The sequence below is a fragment of the Leucoraja erinacea genome, chromosome 1 (assembly GCF_028641065.1).
Source record: "Leucoraja erinacea ecotype New England chromosome 1, Leri_hhj_1, whole genome shotgun sequence".
In the NCBI taxonomy this organism is placed as follows: Eukaryota; Metazoa; Chordata; class Chondrichthyes; order Rajiformes; family Rajidae; genus Leucoraja; species Leucoraja erinaceus.
In genome coordinates this window covers 11,921,602-11,941,388 of record NC_073377.1, presented here as the reverse complement: position 1 = coordinate 11,941,388, position 19,787 = coordinate 11,921,602, and the positions used below count along the sequence as shown (strand labels likewise).

The following is a 19,787-nucleotide window of genomic DNA, read 5'->3' as shown; positions in this document are numbered from 1 at the left end:
AACTTGGTCGACTTTCTTCCATGCTCTGAGGGAACTATTCTCTTTCTTGTACTTTGCACTAGTGGTAACAAAATTGTGCATGCAATAGTAGTCTCCGATGAAATTCACACACCTAATACACAAAAAGTTGTCATTCTAATTTCACATATATTAAGTGATAAATTCACATTTGAAGAAAGAAAAATTAAATCACATCCATACCAGTTTCTTCTTCTTGCTTTCTTCGTTTTTCTTGCTCCTGTCTTTGAATATCTTCTAGATTCACAGGATTTCCTTGAGCATCTCTTGAGATAATTTTTCCATGGAAAGGGCACTATGTATAAAATGAAAACAGGACAATGAACAAACATTGCTGGACGTTATACCTTCTAATTTAATACAATATCCAAATGTAATGTGCACATGAACACATACATTTTGACTCCGAATAATAAAATAAACATCTTGAGTATTGTGTCTAAAAGCTTGCCCAAATAAGGCAACATTGAGGGAGGGAAACAGAGAAAGACAGAGAGAGAGAGAATTGACAAGGGAAGACAGTAATTTATGTTATCTATAAAGCAAGACCTTTGACAAGGTGCTGCATGGTAGGCTAGGCCAGAAGGTTAGATCACTACTCTTCCTCAACTTCAATTAATTATTGAATTTACCCTTGTAATGGTTTCCATTTCCACCATTTCTTTTGGGAAAGCAAACTCGGCTCCTGTGCAAATACATTTTCCATTAACTTCTCTTTCTTTAAAGTTTTAAAGTTATAAGTGTTTGCCGTGGAATTGCTCATCAGAGAAAACTATTTTTATTCATTCTTTCACTAACTGTCACTCTTTAATGGCCATCCTTAGCCTGCAGTACTTTGGTGGAAACTATTCCAGTACATTAGGTGCGACCAGTGATGCAGCAGTCGGTCTGACAGCTCCTGTGAGACGGGTCTAACCCTGACCTCCGGTGCTGTCTGTGTGGAGCTTGCAAGTTCTCCCCACAACAACATAGGTTTCTCTCAGATGCTCTGGTTTCCTCTCACATCCCCAAAAACATGCAGCCGTTATTTGGTGAATTGGCAACTCTTGCAGGGTAGCGTGAGAATCAGTGTGTTGATGGGCAAGGAAGAAAATAGGTTCTAGGGAAATAAATGAAGGAATGAGACCGATAGGAATAGCCCAGGACCAGGCACAGACCCTCTGGGCCAAATGAAAACATGAAGTCTCTTTTCATTGCTCTCATTTCTCATCTATACAAACACCTCGACCAAATTGCTCTGCGCACTGTACTCTATGGCTTTAATGAACTTTGATAAGTGAGTGCAACTGTTGCTGAACATAAATTAATTGTTATTTCTTTACTATTGTGGATGCTTTGCTCATTCCAAGTTTAAAGCTAAACATTCCTAGAGAAACCCATTAATAAAACCCCAAATTCTAGTCATGGCTTTTACTCTCCACGTGCTTACTTTCAGGTTTGCTGTAATTGAAAAACTGGTTTCTTCCGTTTATTCGCATTTTTGCATGCCTTCCCAAGAAATGGATGTGAAATGTAGAAATGTATACTTAGTTAAGCTCACTATTACTATAGTATAATATTTAAAATCTAGAGAGAACCGTAGGAATAAATTTATTTTCAGATATGGTGTAACACATTGTGAAGTTGTTGCCCGCAACAACAATGAATTTCGATGAGGACATTAAGTGCTTAGTTAGTATCCACAGCAATACAAATAAGACAGTGGCAGGTGCTGAACACATATACAATTTGGACACACCTATTACAAAGATTTTCAGCATATCACTGAAAATGACTGGAACAAATGTAAAAAAATTAGTGCACTTTATAGCTGAAACCAGTAAGCAGAGCGAGAAAGCGTGCAACAATATTCAATGACCTAAGACCCTTATTAGGAGAAAGTAATTTCACCTAATATATAGTGCTTTGGAACAAAGGTGTGAAATTACAACAAGAGTGACAATCGAGCATCTTGAAAAGTTGATCTCACGGCAAATAGTATCAAGGGGATTGCAATATACAGTGACTCTTGCATTCTTGGTGAGAGTTAATGGTGCATAACATGGATCAATTTTCCATTTTTACAGCACTTGTTTCCCTCACCAATGACAATATTTCCCCTGAACTGCTCAGAAAATGTTGGCTTAATGCTTAGCATCAAACAGAGTTAAGCTTTCAAGTCAACAACTCACAGTATAACATTTGGTCAGTTAACTTTATCAAAATCAACTTGGGTATGAAACCTTTATTAAATTCTAAAGAGCTTGAGACCCAGCATCTTGAAAATTTGTTTTTTTTCCTGATTACATCATTAAAGTCAAATGTTTATGAATTGTTGTTTGTAATATGAAATGTTGCCATTTTGCATAGGCTGTGCAAATATAGCATATAACCCTCATCCATGTAGGCTTATTGCAAATGCAGTCTTGGCATGACTTCAATGATTCAAATTTTCAAGCCCAAAATTACTTCACTAACATTTCACCTTTTTCGATGTAGATACGAGGTCTTTTAGCCTGCTACTATCAATTCACAAAGCAGATAAAATTTTTATGACTATTTTCCTTGTTTGAAATAAAGGGGATCTTATGCACATCATTGCCAAATTAAGTTTATGTGCTGATTTAAACACTGAATACAAACAATGGCTGATGAAATTGTTACACACGACTCATTAAGCTAGTTCCAGTGCAGTATCTTTGCAAATAAAAGACTTCAGGGATATTCTTGAGGAAAGGCTTCAGCAGGAATATGCACAGACAGGATTTTCAGCAAGAAATTTATCCTTGATTAGTGGTGCTAGCACACTATGAAAATTCAATTACATAATATTGTTTTTTTCAGTGTTACGCAATTGAAAATCAAATTTTCCTCGAATTTTATGGTTGCTTCCTGCTATTTGGAATTTTTGACCAGGCATTCCTGGACCAGTCATCCTCATCAACCTTTGGCAATAGTTACATCGGAAACACACCGGTTCATGCCAGTAACCTTCAATGCGTTTCAGGATGCGCATGCACTTTGTTCTAAGAACACCTATAATTGGGCACTACATTGGACAATGTAGGTTACCATTTTACTTGCAATGCATAGCATGACGTAACCAGGAGCATTACAACCCACATCCTCGCCTCCAGCCTTTCTCACCCTCCACTGGACAGAGTTCCCCACAATCCACTCATCTCCAGACAGCCTCTTCCAAGCCCTCTATTACGAGCTGATTTAACAACAATCTCCTTGAAAATTTGCAAACCATCATTCCACCATCTTCCTATTAATCAGCCAATCCACCTCCCCCAATTCTTTATCAATCTGTTCATCTGCCAATATATTTCCAACGAACCCCACCAAAGTCAACTCTTCCTCAAGCCTGCCTCTAAGAAGATAAGTGGGGGTGGGGGGCTTGGAAAGTATGGAAAGACCACAGCAGTCAGTGGTGACCTGCTTCTGAGTATTCTAATGGGTACAGTTGAACTTCCAGGCCACCATATAGTTTATTTTAGAGATACACGACAGAAACAGACCCTTCGGCCCACTGAGTCCACACCGACGAGCAATCCTACACACACCAGGAACAATTACAATTTTTATCAAAGCCAATTAACCTACAAACCTGTACGTCTTTGGTGTGCGGGAGGAAACTGGAACTCCAGGAGAAAACTTATGCAGGTCCCGGGGAGAATGTACAAACTCTGTACAGACAGGAACTGTAGTCAGGATCTAACCAGGGTCTCTTGTGCTGTAGGGCAGCAACTACTGCTGCTCCACTATGCAGCCCCAAGTTGTGACATAACATTTTACTCTGACTCCAAAATTCAGTACAATGGATTTCAATGGGTCATCAATTTCAGGCCCATAGAGTCAAGCAGCACGGAAACAGGCCCTTCGGCCCAAGACATCCACGCTGAACAACATGCCCTATCTAAGATTGATTCCCCAACTGTGGGCAAAAGTCTCTGTGCATTCACCTATGACACTCATGATTTTATACACTTTTATAAGATCACCCCTCAGCCTCCTTCGCTCCAAGGATGATATTCCTAGCCTGACCAACTTCTCCCTATATCCCAAACCCTCGAGTCCTCTGCAACACCCTCCTACATCTTCTCGGCACCCTTTCCAACTTAATGACATCCTTCCTACAGCAGTGTGACCAAAACTGAACGCAATACGCCAAAGGTGGCCTCATCAATTTTGTGTGCAAGTAACATAACATTCCAACTTCTGTACTCAGTACCGTGACTGATGAAGGCCAATGTGCTAAAAGCCTTCTATTCCCCGCTATCGAGGAAGAGTATAATTTACTGCCAATGCCACCATGCAACTCTATCTGACCAAGGATATTCTTCCAGGCAACTTTTCTAATGCTGTGAGTCAAACCCTATTTACTATTAAGGTATTTATATTCATTGCTGTGTTCTCTCGTCCACAATTCAACTGTTGCCAGCACATTTCATAAATGCTTAAATACTGTGGAATGCAGAAACTCTGTGAAATTCCAACATTTAATGTTGTTATCTGGAAATACTGCACAAGGAGAGGCAAATGTAAAATCTCACACTAGTCTATTGCTGCTGTTACCTATTAGTAATTCATATTTTACAACAATGTTGATCTGCCAGTCAGTCTGTTAAAAAAAGACTGATAAATATTTATGCAGCAGTTTTCATAAAAGCCTTCTTCACAGATAAAAACTATCCTTTCACTCAAGATGTCCTGTCCCATTTCAAATTTGGAAGATTTTTCATGGATGTAGCAATTCCAGATCTTTTCAAGAGGTAATGTCTCCCAAATGTGTAATATGCTGTCTATCAAAACGTTGCTTATGAAAGATATCAGTCTTTTAAGCTACATTCAAATTACACAGCATCAAATTTCATATAAACTTCTTCCCATCCATTCAGCATTTGGGCAAATGTTATTTAAATAGCATAATATGTTTTAGCTATCACCAATTTCAATTCCACATCTAGATACAGAAGGATTACAGCAATGACATGTTAAAGCTTTTTACTAATAACTATAAGCTCAAATTTTGCAGGAAATCTGCCAGCAATTTTTGCATCCAAATGTTGGCAATACAACATTTAAGTGTCAAAGTAACAAAATGCGATTGCACATATAAACATGCAATTCCTGACGACTAATATTTTTTCCAACTGAGCACCCCTCGTGTAGTCCAGTGCTGGTGGGGAAAGCTATGGTAGTTCCCCACATCTACTGCAAGAACAATATCTCCTTTCATTTGGATAGACAATAACCAAAGTAGGCCTCAATTTTTTTTTTTCTTTCGCCGTATTTCAATTTATGGTTTTTAATGTTTTTAAGTAATTTACATGAATCCAATTTCTTTCAATGTTTACATCTTCAAAAAAGTGAATCACGAATTGAAGAGACGATGGTTCCAAGGAACTTAAAACATGCTACAGATATGACTGTGGTGTTGTTGATGGTGAGTGGGGGGGGGGGGGGGGGGGGGGGGGGGAGCTCTCCTAAAATCTATCAATTCCAACCTAAGAGCTCCAGGTTGTTACAAAGGCACCAGGAGGCCAGCTGTGTCACTTCCTGTCTGTAGGCAGATTCCTCCCCATCCTGGATCAGTCCAATCAGGGTTGTGTCGTCCGCAAACTTGAGAAGCTTGACAGAGGTCTGTGGAGGTGCAGCCGTTGGTGTAGAGAGAGTAAAGGAGAGGCAAGAATACGCAGCCTTGCGGTGCTCCTATGCTGAGGGTCTACAGGTCCAAGATGTGCTTTCCCAGCCTCACATGCTGCTTCCTGTCTGTCAGGAAGTTGGTGATCCACTGACAGAGGGGTTCAGGCACAGTCAACTGGAAGAATTTGGAATGTAGTCGCTCTGGCACAATGGTGTTGAATGCAGAGCTAAAATCTACAAACAAAATCCTTGCATAAGCCCCCTGGTGGTTTTGGTGCTGGAGGATGAAGTACAGGCCTTGGTGGACCTACTTCTCTTGCCAGACAGGTCAATAACCAGGGTTGAGGATAACTTGCAGGGTTGGAGATGAGTTAATGACAGTTTCAAACAGTGTTTGAAAAATTGTGAGGCTGAAAACCTAATTCATAACAGCTCCCAAATGCCGGACATCCATAACAAGGGCAGCAGTGAATGGAAACAGCACCACCTGCAGGTTTCCCATTAGGTGACATGTCATCCGAACTTGGAATTACATTGCTGTCCTTCTTATGAGCAACTGGGGATGCACATTGTCATACATGGTTTACTGGAAACAGGTTGTACATAATTAGCTGAGAGAGATTATCAAGATAATTTACTTTAAATGATATTGCTTGAGGGCTGAATACTGTGCAGGAAACTGAGCAATCCTTGACTTCTTCAAAATAGTGCCATGGAATATTTTATTCCCATCTTGGAGGGCACATAACGCCTCAGTTTAACATGCCATCTGCAAAGCAGCCCCTCTGATGGTATTCTCATTATTTCATTGTGGTGTTAGCCTAGATTATGTTATTAATGTTTGTGAGTGCGTTTCAATCAACAAATTTTGTCTCAAATTACCAAGACTCGAGGGTGTGAGCTATAGGGAGAGGTTGAATAGGCTGGGTCTCTATTCCATGGAACGCTGGAGGATGAGGAGGGATCTTATAGAGGTGTACAAAATCATGAGAGGATTAGATCAGGTTGATGCACAGAGTCTTTTGCCCAGAGTAGGCGAATCGAGGACCAGAGGATATAGGTTCACGGTGAAGGGGAAAAGATTTAATAGGAATCTGAAGGGTAACTTTTTCACACAAAGCATAGTGGGTGTATGGAACAAGCTGCCAGAGGAGGTAGTTGAGGCTGGGACTATCCCGTTGTTTAAGAAACAGTTAGACAGGTACATGGATAGGACAGGTTTGGAGGGAAATGGACCAAGCGTAGGCAAATGGGACTAGTGTAGCTGGGACATTGTTGGCCTGTGTGGGCAAGTTGGGTCGAAGGGCCTGTTTTCACACTGGATCACTGGACTCTAAATACAAGTGTTCCATCAACAGGGTATCCCTGTTGGATCTCACGGATGCTAATCATTTTAACCTCTCTTCCCAATCCCATACTGACCTTTCTGGCCTGGGCCTCCTCCATTGCCAGAGTGAGGCCTCATGCAAAGCAGAGGGACAGCACCTCATGTTCTTCCCAGCTGCTATCAGGCAACTGAACCATCCTATCAACAACTAGAGAGCAGTCCTGAGCTACCATCTACCTCATTGGAGACCCTCTATCTGTAATCGGACTTTGCCTTTCACTAAACATTATTCCCTTTATCCTATATCTGTGCACTATAGACGGCTCTATTGCTGCCGGTGGTGGGATCCCGTTGGTAGACAAAGCTGGAGAAAATCAGAGGGTGAGGCAGCACCTATGGAGCGAAGGAATAGGCAACGTTTTGGGTCGAGACCCTGCTTCAGACTGATGTCGGGAGGGATGGGGGGGGCGGGAAAGAGAAAGGAAGAGGCGGAGACAGTAGGCTGTGGGAGGGCTGGGAATGAGAGGAGAAGGAGGGGGAAAGCAAGGACTACCTAAAATTGGAGAAGCCAATGTTCATACCGCTGGGGTGTAAACTACCCAAGCAAAATATGAGGTGCTGTTCCTCCAATTTGCGGTGGGCCTCACTCTGGCCATGGAAGAGGCCCAGGACAGAAAGGTTGGATTCGGAATGGGAGCGGGAGTTGAAGTGCTGAGCCACCGGGAGATCAGGTTGGTTATTGCGAACTGAGTGGAGGTGTTGTGCAAAGCGATCGCCAAGCCTGCGCTTGGTTTGACCGAGGTTGATCATACGCTGAATAATCCGACCAGATTTTTGTTTTGAAGTGGAAAGAGGTAATAGAAATTGCATTCATTGTAACATGTAAAAAGTGATGAGATACTGTACTGTAATTTTGCTGCATGTCATTGTGATATATAAGTTATGTCTTGATTGGTGAATATGTTTAGTTTGCGACTTTATTTGAGGCAGAAATAATATGTGAATGTTTCATTGACCATAATTCCGACTGGTAGCTACGCACTTCGTCCGAGCACATTATTGCACGCGTCATGCTTAAATGACCACCTAAACTGTCATTTGGCAACCAAAAAAGCTGCCGAGGTTGCCCAGCTGGCAACAGGGGAAAAAGATAAGTGAGAGCCCTGTACATTCCAAGAAAGCTCTTTACTCAATAGTCCAGTACTAGATAGACAAGATAATGGACTTCAAGCAAAAAAAATTTCCATTTGAATGAGACATGGTGTTGAAAGCATGATTAGATGATTGGGATAATATAAAAACCAGGATGTCAGTAATCCAACAATACAAATATCAGTGTGGCTTGTTAGAATGTTTTCCAATCATTTATTGCAGGTTGGGTTTTGAAAGTGGTGAGGGACTACTTTTTATTCCAGTCTCCTAATACTTCACAGAGGCTTCTCTGGGAGCAAAAACAACTCTAGTTTCATAACCAAACAAAGATGATTGCAATTTGTACCTTGACCGAGTTGGGGTTCATTACCTCAAGACAGATGGCTGTGGAGGCCAAGTCAGTGGATATTTTTAAGGTGGAGATTGACAGATTCTTGATTAGTAAGGGTGTTTGGGGTTATAGGGCGATGGCAGGAAAATGGGATTGAGAGGGAAAGATAGATCAGCCATGATTGAATGGCGGAGTAGGCTTGATGGGCCAAATGGCCTTAGTCTTCTCCTAGAATTTAAAAACTAAAAAAATTATCACACATATTATATTTTAATTAGCAAGTCTATTTGACATGTCCAGAGTCAATGGATAATATTAAAATGCTTAATTCAGCCTCCTTCACATTCCAGGTATTGATCATTCACTCTCGTATTTTACAATAATCAGTGACATTCATTTGAACCCTGTGCATTATAATTTTGCATATTCTTGGATTTGATGCACTGCTTTATGTGTCCACATATCTGGAGTTTACGTATGCTCAGCATTGCTAATACCTGCCTGTCCGTATCTTTGCACAAATATAACTATTTCTCGGAATTTATGGCACAGGGTGTTAATGCTGCAAACCTGGGTGACACATTACAGCTTATCAGATATGGGTTTTAGATTTTTTCCCTTTTACTTAATTTGTTCAATTTTTACATGTATGCACTCATGTAATTTTAAATTTGCTGCATCACTACTCTGTGGACAGTCATAAGGCCAGGTAGGATTCAACTGTTTATTACAAACATTAACTGCCTCATATCATATTTTTATTCCAATGCTGCAGTGATACAATAATGCTCTGAAACATGCAATTTTAAAACAAACCTTGAAACGATCCTGGCGTTCACAAAGTTTTCCATTGGGCATAGGTGCTTGGCATTTGTGCTTTACAGGTTCAAACTTCCCTGCAAAGGTTATGTATCTGGTTTTCAGCAAGGTTGCCACCTCCTTGTTTTCAGACTCATCCTCCGTTTCTTTAGGCCCCCAGAATCGATGCGGAATATCAATTCTAATAGATACACACAAAAGATAAAATCCTTCCAGCAGAGATGCATGACACTAGTTTTCATTAACGTGACAACTATAATTTGTTATATTGCAAATTAAATTTTGAAATTCAGTGGTTTCACGATGCAGTTCAACAGCATTATATTGTGCCATACAGTAGCATGGAGGGATACATTCTACTTATCCATGGGACCCAAGTCATCAGTGTGGTCACAATTTAGATTTTACAGCCAGAACAATCCTTCAAAATTAATTCAATGGCAGTGAGGTGCTTTGCAATGTTGTGGAAGAAATCATATAAATCCAAGGCCTTTATTCTAACTCCATTGCTGTTAATGGAGGTAAATTAACAGATGATAGTACAGATTCAGACCTAAAACACAGATGAAGAGTTACACGTAAAATGCTAATCTGTTTTACTCTATTGATTAATCGATAAATTTGCACCACAATGTATAGAGGGCAGGGGGTGGCACTTACTGGGCATAGAGCAGGCTTGGATTCAATGTGATGAATGGCCTTGTTTCATGATCTAACAATTCTGAGATTCAGTAATACTGCATTTTATACATTTCCATTATAGTACGAAAAATCTATATTACCCATTTCAACTCCACATTTAATCAACATTTTTTTTCCTAAAATCTAGAAATCCAGCACTGGGCTCATGAATGTATCTGACTACCATTGGTTAACAAAGGGTAGAATGTCCTCTGGTGGCTATATGGATACATTGCACAAGAAAATGAATCATTTACTAAACTGTACCATTTAATTTACAATTGTTTCTGACCAGAGATGTAGATGTCAAAATGTGACTAATTTCTATAACAACTCTTTCAAAACAATGAACAGCAAATATAGATGCTGCAACATCATATTTGACATGACATCTCAATCTCTTGTAGTTAATGTCTCCCATCGTTAGCAGTGTTACCATCAGAAAGATCAATGGCACACTTTTTTGGAGCTCAGGCATAAATGGGAATAGGACAATCAAAGATATGCGAGCCTCAAAATTGGGATTTTAAAAAATATATACTTTTTTCTAGTTAAGACAATCAAAGATATGCGAGCCTCAAAATTGGGATTTTTTTTGAAGATGTACTTTTTTCTAGTTTGATCTTGGAGGATTGGACTAGAAGAAAAGGACCGGACAGAAATAGGGCATTGCAGTGTCACACAAAGGACAACTATGGAATGTGTTGAAATAAAATTCATTGCTCGATATCAGCTGTAATCATGCCATGCAATATCAGTAACAAAATTATGTACGCACATTATTATTATTTAACTGATAAAGCAATTCTAAACGGGCAAACAAATCTGTATGACTTAACATTGTGGGGGAAGATTTCAACACATTATAGTTTATCCCAGGTTAAAATGGGCAAATGGCCACTATGTATTGGAAGCAGTCTGATTAAATCATCTCAAAACAAATAATTTTAATTGTTACATTTTTCTTTTCATTTTGACCAAATGCCTTGAAGATATATCTCCACATATAATCATGGCTATATTGGTACAAGAGTTTGGTATTAAATAAAAATCTTCGAACATATTGAACAGGAGAACGTAGACAGAGAACCGCCTAACCTCAACCCTCTAATATCAGGCAATCTAAAACTTCAGTTTCATAAAAAATTCTATATTAATGGAATTGATCTATTTCCCATTGTTGCAAACAACTTTATCTTTGTGAACTCAGACATATGTTATTACGTAGAGAACATCACTTTCATTATCTCCAATACTTTATACAAGCTGTGACACTTGAAAGCAATCTGCACTTGATTTGATGAATAAATCTATGGAATTGAATTCACATTGAATTTGTCTTGGATATTTCACATTGTTTCCATTCTAGCGTTACTCAACATTATTCCCTTATGATGTTCATACACACTGTAAATGAATCAATAGTAATCATGTATTGTCTTTCTGCTGACTGGTTAGCACACAACAAAAGCTTTTCACTGTACCTCTGTACATGTGACAATAAACTAACTGAACTGAATATTCCTCATAATTCTTATCAAAAGTCCCAATCCTTTTCATTAAAGCAAAGAAAAAGATGCAGCCATATCAAATATTTATGTTAAGCATTTTAAACAATTCATAAGGATTCTAAATTGTATGCAAGCAATAAAGACAGGGCTGTTATTTTAATTAATTACAAACCATCAATTAAAGAGATTGTCTTGTCAGTTTACAAATAAAATCTCTTTTGTGGCCTCCTGTTGTGGACCAGCTGCTGTGATACTCATAGACAATGGGGTCTGTTTGATTACCGCTGGCAAGTTACAAGTACGCAGTTGAGGTTTATTTTCTCGCAATTCTGTAAGAATCAATTTTTATTCCATATCTCAATTCTTTTGGGAGTGATTTATGAATTCCATAATGGTAAACCTATCTATATCTATCCATATACTATTAAACATCTTGTTGTGTGTGTGTGTGTGTGTGTGTGTGTGTGTGTGTGTGTGTGTGTGTGTGTGTGTGTGTGTGTGTGTGTGTGTGTGTGTGTGTGTGTGTGTGTGTGTGTGTGTGCGCGCGCGCACATGTTATTGTATCTTCGCCAAAATGGTACACAGTAGCGCTGACATTTTTGCAGAAATTTACTCAGCTTTTTTCCGCCGTCAGTCTTATCAAGTTTCCTACAGATATGATGTTATATTTCACAAGTTATTGATATTTAAAGTTTAAAAAAAAGCCAACTTTGATACAAAATAATAGCTGCCTTTGAGACGGAGACTCTTCAGGCGGCTTCCAGTGATGATGTCACAATGCCATCTCACAGTCCTCCAATCACAATGGGATCTCATTTACACAAGCTGCCGTGAACATTCCGACAATCGCAAATGACATCACATTGGGACCTCTGCTGCCAATACACAAGCTATGAGAGTTGACGGGATGGGGGATGGGAGGAGAACAAATGTTATTTAAACATTGTCTTTAGTGGTGAGTGCGAATCTATGGGGAGAGGTGAAGGAGGGAGTAACTGATGGCAGGGAAAAGGAGAGGGAGGGAGAGGTGACAGACAGACAATTGTATCAGCAGATTCAAGGGGAGTAAGTAAGGAGAGTGAGATTTTTACCCCCCCAGACCCCCAAACGGAATATGAGGTGCTGTTCCTCCAATTTCCGGTGCTGCTCGCTGTGGCCATGGAGGAGACCCAGGACAGAGAGGTCGGAGACGGAGTGGGAGGGGGAGTTGAAGTGCTGAGCCACCGGGAGGTCAGCTTGGTTATTGCGGACCGAGCGGAGGTGTTCGGCGAAACGGTCGCCCAACCTCCGCTTGGTCTCACCGATATAGATCTGCTGACATCTAGAGCAGCGGACGCAATAGATGAGGTTGGAAGAGAGCAGGTAAACCTTTCGCACCTGGAACGATTGCTTGGGTCCTTGAACAGGGGGGAGGTAAAGGGACAAGTGTTGCATCTCTTGCGGTTGCAAGGGAAAGTGCCCGGGGAGGGGTGGACCGAGAGGGAAGGGAAGAATTGACAAGGGAGTTATGGAGGGAGCGGTCTTTGCGGAAGGCAGATATGGGGGGAGATGGGAAGATGTGGCGAGTTGTGGGGTCACGTTGGAGGTGGCGAAACTGACGGAGGATTACTTTTTGTATGTGATGGCTGGTGGGGTGAAAGGTGAGGACTAGGGGGACTCGGCCCTTGTTGCGAGTGCGGGGATGGGGAGAGAGAGCAGTGTTGCGGGGTAGGGAAGAGACCCTGGTGCAAGCCTCATTTATGGTGGAGGAGGGGAACCCCCGTTCCCTGAATAGTGAGGACATTTCAGATGTCCTGGTGTGGAACGCCTCATCCGTGGAGCAGATGCGGCGTAGACGGAGGAATTGGGAGTAGGGGATGGAGTCCTTACAGGAAGCAGGGTGGGAAGAAGTGTAGTCCAGATAGCCATGGGAGTCAGTGGGTTTATAGTGTATGTCGGTTAGAAGTCTATCACCTGCAATGGAGATAGTGAGGTCAAGGAATGGTAGGGAAGTGTCGGAGATGGTCCAGGTGTATTTGAGTGCCGGATGGAAGTTAGTGGTGAAGTGGATGAAGTCAGTCAGTTGTGTGCGGGTGCAGGAGGTGGCACCAAAGCAGTCGTCGATGTAGCGGAGGTAGAGGTCGGGGATGGGGCCCTGGTATGTATTGGTGAAGATGAGGGGGTGAGGGCCTCGACGTAACCTACAAATAGGCAGGCATAGCTGGGGCACCATCACCAACTTCATCCACTCCAATGCCCTACCCGACCGAGCCTTCAACCCGCAACAACCCAGATTTGGTTATCAAACCCGCTGACAAGGGAGGTGCCGTGGTAGTCTGGCGCGCCGATCTCTACAAAGCTGAGGCCACGCGCCAACTATCGGACACCTCCTCCTACTTACCCCTGAGATCGAGCACCAGGCCACCATACGGCCACCATCATTTTTGACCACCTCCAACTCGCTCAGAGCCCCCCGCTCCCGCAATAACCAAGCATGTGTGCAGAGGACTTTTCCCTCCCACTCCGCCTCCGACCTCTCTGTCCTAAATGACAGCGAGCATACCGGAAATGTATTTTTGGGGAGTCTGCACAAAAGAATTCCCATTTTGTTCTCTGCTGTCTCCTCCCTTCCTTAGCTGACCCCCAGGGGGCTACTCCTCCTTTTCCCTTATAAACCCACCAGGAAGTGAAGAAGGGTTTCGGCCCGAAACGTCTCTCTCAAGATGCTGCTGCAAGCTGCAGAGGGTCACGTTTCTCTGAGCTGTGCAATTCCCTCTTAACACATGTCTATTTAACATGTAAGTGCCCTTAGTGGTTCTAAAATGCTTGGCAGAATGTGAGATTGGTTCTAAAATGTTTGCAAGAAGATGGCCTGTCTCGCACCTACATCACAAGATTACGGTTTCAGATATGTGGTTAGGGCACGGGTGTGTAATGGAAACTGTTTCGTTGGGGGAATCGGTACGCATGTATTGGGGGAAAGAGGTGAGTGGGAAGGGGTAGAGGTGAAGGAGGAGAGATGGGCGACAGGGGAAAGGAGAAGGGAGAGGAGACAGACAGATTGGTGAGAGAGATTTTTACCCCCCCCCCCCCCCCCCCCCCACCACGTGGGAAGGATTGATAGCAAAACTGACAGTGTTGACTCTTTTGGTACAATGCTTCTACAATGCTTGCAAAGCAAATGTCTATCAGGGAAAGTATCTGCCAGCCTAAAGCTTGCAAAAAATTAGAATTGGATCAATTGGTTCCTGTCGCTTGCATCAATTAAATCTTAGTGCAATTGCATTCTTTTGGTTCTTTCAAGAATATGCTTGCAAAAAAAGGGTGTCTCTATTGGTTCGAAAATGCGTTGCAGATAGTATCTCTATTGCTTCTAAAGGGTGTGTGCGCGTCGTCTGGAGTCTGTGTAAATGTCTGTGGATGAGTGTGAGAGTGTCTGTGTATGAGTGTAGGTATGTGTGAGTGTCTGTATGTGTGAGTGTTTGACTGTGTCTCTGTGTATGGTGTCTGTCTGTATGTGTGTGTCGTGTGTGTGTCTACGTGAGTGTCTGAGTATCTGTGTGAGTGTGTGTATGTGTCTGTCTGAATGTGTGTACGTGTTGGTGACTATGTGTGTGTGTCATTGTGTTTGTGTGTATATTTCTGTGTGAGTGTGTCTGGCTGCATGTGTGCCCATCTGTGCTGTGTGTGTGTACGTGTCATGTTTGTGTGTGTGTGTGTGTGTGGATTTTTCCCGTCGGTGTGACAGAGTGTGTGTTTTTGTGTGTGTGTGTGTGGCACTGCTTGAAAGGGCTGTGAAATGGTGTGCTTGGAGTCTCTGTGAGGTTGGAGAGGGTTGCTCTGGCCTGCACTGTCTACATGTATGACTTTTGTGGTTCTAAATTCTCAGAATTTTCTTTGTTAAAATGTTTGCAAGAAGCTCTAATCTCTCTAAATGTTTGCAAAAAGTGTCTCTTTTGGTTTAAATATCTATTGAGCTTGCAGTGTCTATTGGTTCAAAGCTTGAACACAGCAAAAGTCTATTGGTTCAACAAAAAAAGTAACTTATTGGTTCTAAAATGCTCAGATCTTCTCTATTGTTTAAAGTTGTGTGTGTTGCGTGCGTATTATGAAGCCATCTGTGTAAGTGTCTGTGGATTTGTGTGACTGTCTGTGTATGAGTGTGTGTATAAATCCTTTGTGTGAGTGTTGACTGTGTGCCTGTGTATGAGTGTCTGTCTGTATGCTCTTGTCTGCGTGAGTGTCAATGAGTGTCTGTCTGGCCGTGATGTGTGTACGTGTTTGTGTACTATTTGTGTGTGTCTTTGTGTTTGTGTGGAATGGTTGTCTGGCTGCTGTGATCTTTGTGTGTGTGCGTGTGCGTGTGTGTCTGGCTGCATGTGTGTGATTGTCTTGGGTGGGTGTATTGTGGGGTGTGTGTGATAGACTGAATGTGTGTGTGTGGGTGTGTGGGGAATGGCATGGAGCAGAGTGGGGGGAGAAGGGAAGAGGGGTGACTGAGTGAACTGCCACCACCAGCTGTGAGTGACTGGGCTGCCAGCCCACCAGCCATGAGTAAGTGAAATGCCAGCCCACCAGCTGTAAGTGACTGAAGTGCCAGCCCACCACCCATGACTTAGTGAACTGCAAGTCCAAAAATCCATTCAGTCCACAATGTCCATAGTAGCCCTCTGGAAACCAGTCCCTTCAGTGCACAACAGCCTGAGTGAGCCTGAGTGACTGAGCTGCCCGGTCAGAGCGACTGAGGTGGAATATTGCGTTGGGGGACCAGCCCTCCCGTGTGAAGCTGGGACCCAACGGGTCCCACTTAGTCTAGTATATTACTAAAACTCTCATCTTGTTTGTTTGTGTCATATTTTACAAGTTATTCACATTAACTTTACAGTTAACTTTAGTTTGAGAAAGAATCACTTGAACACAGCAGTGGCAGTTGAGTGGCAGTTACAGCTATGACGTCACAGGTGTGTGGTGGAATATTGCATTGTGGGAACGGGGCCCAACGGGTCAGAGGGGTATGGAGGGGAGAGGGGTTACAGAGGGAGGGAACGACTGAGTGTAGGGGAAGGAGATGGCGTGAGAGGTGAGGGAGGGATTGGAAAAGAAGAGGGGAGAGAAGAGGGAGGGTGAAGAGGAGGGGGAGGGAGTTGGGGATTTGGAGAAATAAGCCGCACCTGCGCAATTGGGGGCTGTGGGTGAGTGGCGGAATATTGCCTTTGGGGAACGGGTTGCGTTGGGGGAACGGGTGAGTGGTGGAAACGGATTACGTTGGGGAAACGGGTGAGTGGTGAAATATTGCGTTGGGGGAACGGGGCTCAACGGGTCCCTCTTGGTCTGGTTTCTATTATAAAATTCTGTCGTAACGCTGAGGTCACCTGTAACATAATTTCCCTATTATGCATCTCTTAAATATTGAATTTAATGGTCAAATATTTATCAGATCTCAATGATGGGGTCATACAGTGCAAGGAATGGCCCAGCAATTGGCAATAATCAATTTTACTATTTCGCTGCAGCATTCCGTTGACTTTGGTGCTTGCTGATCTGTAATTGTTGGAAATATTGAAAGATATTCTTGAAATTCATCATGTTGATTGCAAGAGGCAATTGTCCACAATGTCCATTAATTTCAAAGAAAACAAAACTTTTGACTCTCAAAGTATAAACAATTCTATAACATACCTGAAAAAGTGCCCACTCCACAGAGACAATACCCAAGGTCAGGACCAAACACGGGTCTCTAGTGCTGTGAGGTAGTAGCCTACCAGCTGTGCCAGTGCATTTTTTATGTTTCCACCCAGGGAAAAAGGTTCTGACTGTCTACCCTATCTATGCATCTCATAATTTCCTATACTTCCATCTTGCCTCCCCTCAATCTCCAATATTACAGAGAAAACAATCTAAGTTTGTTCAACCTCTCCTTATAGAAACATAGAAAATAGGTGCAGGAGTAGGCCATTCGGCCCTTCGAGCCTGCACCGCCATTCAATGTGATCATGGCTGATCATCCAACTCAGTATCCTGTACCTGCCTTCTCTCCATACCCCCTGATCCCTTTAGCCACAAGGGCCACATCTAACTCCCTCAATAGCTCATGCTTGCTGACCAAAGTAGTATTCTTGTAAACTTCTTCCGCAAAGTCTCCACATCTTTCCCGTCATAAGGCAACGAGAACTGCACAACAAATGCAGCCTAACCAAAGTTTTATAAAGCTGTTATACAACTTCCTGAATCGTATGCTCAATATCTTGAGCATACCATACCCCTTCTTTACCATACTATTTATTTTGCCACTTTCACAGATACATAGACATGGATCGCAAGAACTAATGATAAAAGTAAATTACTTGAGAATTTTGCCAGTCGTTGACTGCTCTTCTCCCCAGTAGTGAAGGTCCAACCCGAAAGGCATCACAGGTGCTTTTTTCATCTCTTCACTTTTTCTTTTCTTGGCATCTTCACTGGACGGTTCTGGCACTGCTGGTGTGGATGACCAAATGTTGTCGTCCGAGGTTCCAGGTAGGCTATTAGAAGAACATATTAAAAAAAGAAAAAATCAATGGAAAGCGGCATGCCACACAATCACATTTCCAATTTCATTAACCTCTGCACTAATATTCACATTAATGTAGGATCACTTTGACTAATACCATCATTATATACTTTACAACTTGCTAGTCAATTTGAAGTTTCCAGCATGCAACTTATTCCTGGATCACCCATGCAAAAATAAAAGTTGACACCACCTATAATTGTGATAATTAAAAAAGAAACAATGACCAATTTTCCTTTGCACCTCTTCTCTGGTATCTGCTTCAATGATAGGCACCCAAGTCTAAACATGTCAACATCTAAACAATCTTTTACAAGCAATAGGAAAGGATCTAAAGTACATTTAAAATAGCCACTTGAGCATCCCCCACCAGTCAATTGGATCCTGGACCTCAAATTAATTTTCTCAACTCATCACCATATTTCCTGTCCCATGCTCAACTGAACAATGAACATTTGAGAAGTATGAGATTACATGTACTACCATTTACTGAGGTGAGTATTTTTTTTGGAGACAACAAAGTATTTTCTCGGGTATGACATGAGCAAGTCACTGTTAGGACATGGAAATTTTAAAAATCATTGTGAAAGTATCATGCCTTAAAGTGGTCCATAGAAAAAACACCGATATCACAACAGCTAAGATTTTCGATCACCTTTTCAATCTGGTAAACATACTTGACATAATGTATACCATGGCAAATTTCAATTATATTCTCTTAAAACCTCCTCTTGTTTAACTCGTATCCAATGAACTATACTTAATTGATTAATAGCTTCTGATTAAGAATGAACTGAAGTGAAACCCGATTAGCCACCTTTTGCATTTGAAAATGATTTGCGCAAATGGTTTGGTGTGTTTATTGAAAATTGCCTTCAGAATCACGATATTTTATGCTACACTGCAATAGTACCTTCACTTTACTCCAACCATTGAATAAAGCCATACAACATTTGTATTTTGTATTTGTGACTTTTGTCCAATCAACTTTAACAAATTAGAATCTGTTTTTGGACAGGTAGGAAAGTGTCAGACGAGAAGATAGAATAAAAAAATCTCAAGCTCTAGAGAAAAATTCAAGCTCTAGAGAAAACTCCAACTAGAAACATCTAAAGACTAAGATTATAACATTTGGGATTATAACATTATATCATTAGGCCCCCAACAGTTTTATTTTAGTACAAGACTCATTGTGCAGTGTGCTGCTTGGAAACAAAAATGTTGTGGCAGGAAAAGACAAAGTACTGGAGTAACTCAGCAGGTCAGGCTGATCCTATCCCAGTGCTACAAATATTTATTTTCCAGGTATCATAGTCATAGTCACAGTAATGTGGAAAACAGGCGCTTCGTCCCAATTCGCCCACACCGGCCAACATGTCCCAGCTACCCTAGTCCCACTTGCCTGCGCTTCGTCCATAACTCTCCAAACCTGTCCTATCCATGTACTTGTCCAACTGTTTCTTAAACGACGGGATAGTCCCAACCTCAACTACCTGCTCTGGAATCTTATTCCATACACTCACCAACGTGTGTGTGAAAAAGTTACGCGTCAGATTCCTATTAAATCTTTTCCCCTTCACCTTGAACCTGTATCCTCTGGTCCTCGATTCCCCAACTCTGGGTAAAAGACTCTGTACATCTACCCGATCTATTCCTCTCATGATTTTGTATACCTCTATAAGATCTTCCCTCATCCTCCTATGCTCCATGGAATAGAGACTCGGCCTACTCAACCTCTCCCTATAGTTCACACCCTCTAGTCGTGGCAACATCCTCGTAAATCTTTTC

The 19,787-nt window shown here is 41.8% G+C and overlaps 1 protein-coding gene across 1 annotated transcript in view; it reads right to left on the bottom strand.

Moving 5' to 3' along the window:
- uvssa (UV-stimulated scaffold protein A) overlaps window positions 1–19,787 on the bottom strand; it is a 111,368-nt gene that overhangs the window by 31,200 nt on the left and 60,381 nt on the right. The window contains exons 10-12 of the mRNA XM_055652007.1: window positions 17,794–17,970; window positions 9,276–9,459; window positions 202–313 (exon numbers count right to left, since the gene is read on the bottom strand). Of these exons, the coding sequence (XP_055507982.1) occupies window positions 202–313; window positions 9,276–9,459; window positions 17,794–17,970 (473 nt within the window). The remainder of the gene's footprint in view (window positions 1–201; window positions 314–9,275; window positions 9,460–17,793; window positions 17,971–19,787) is intronic.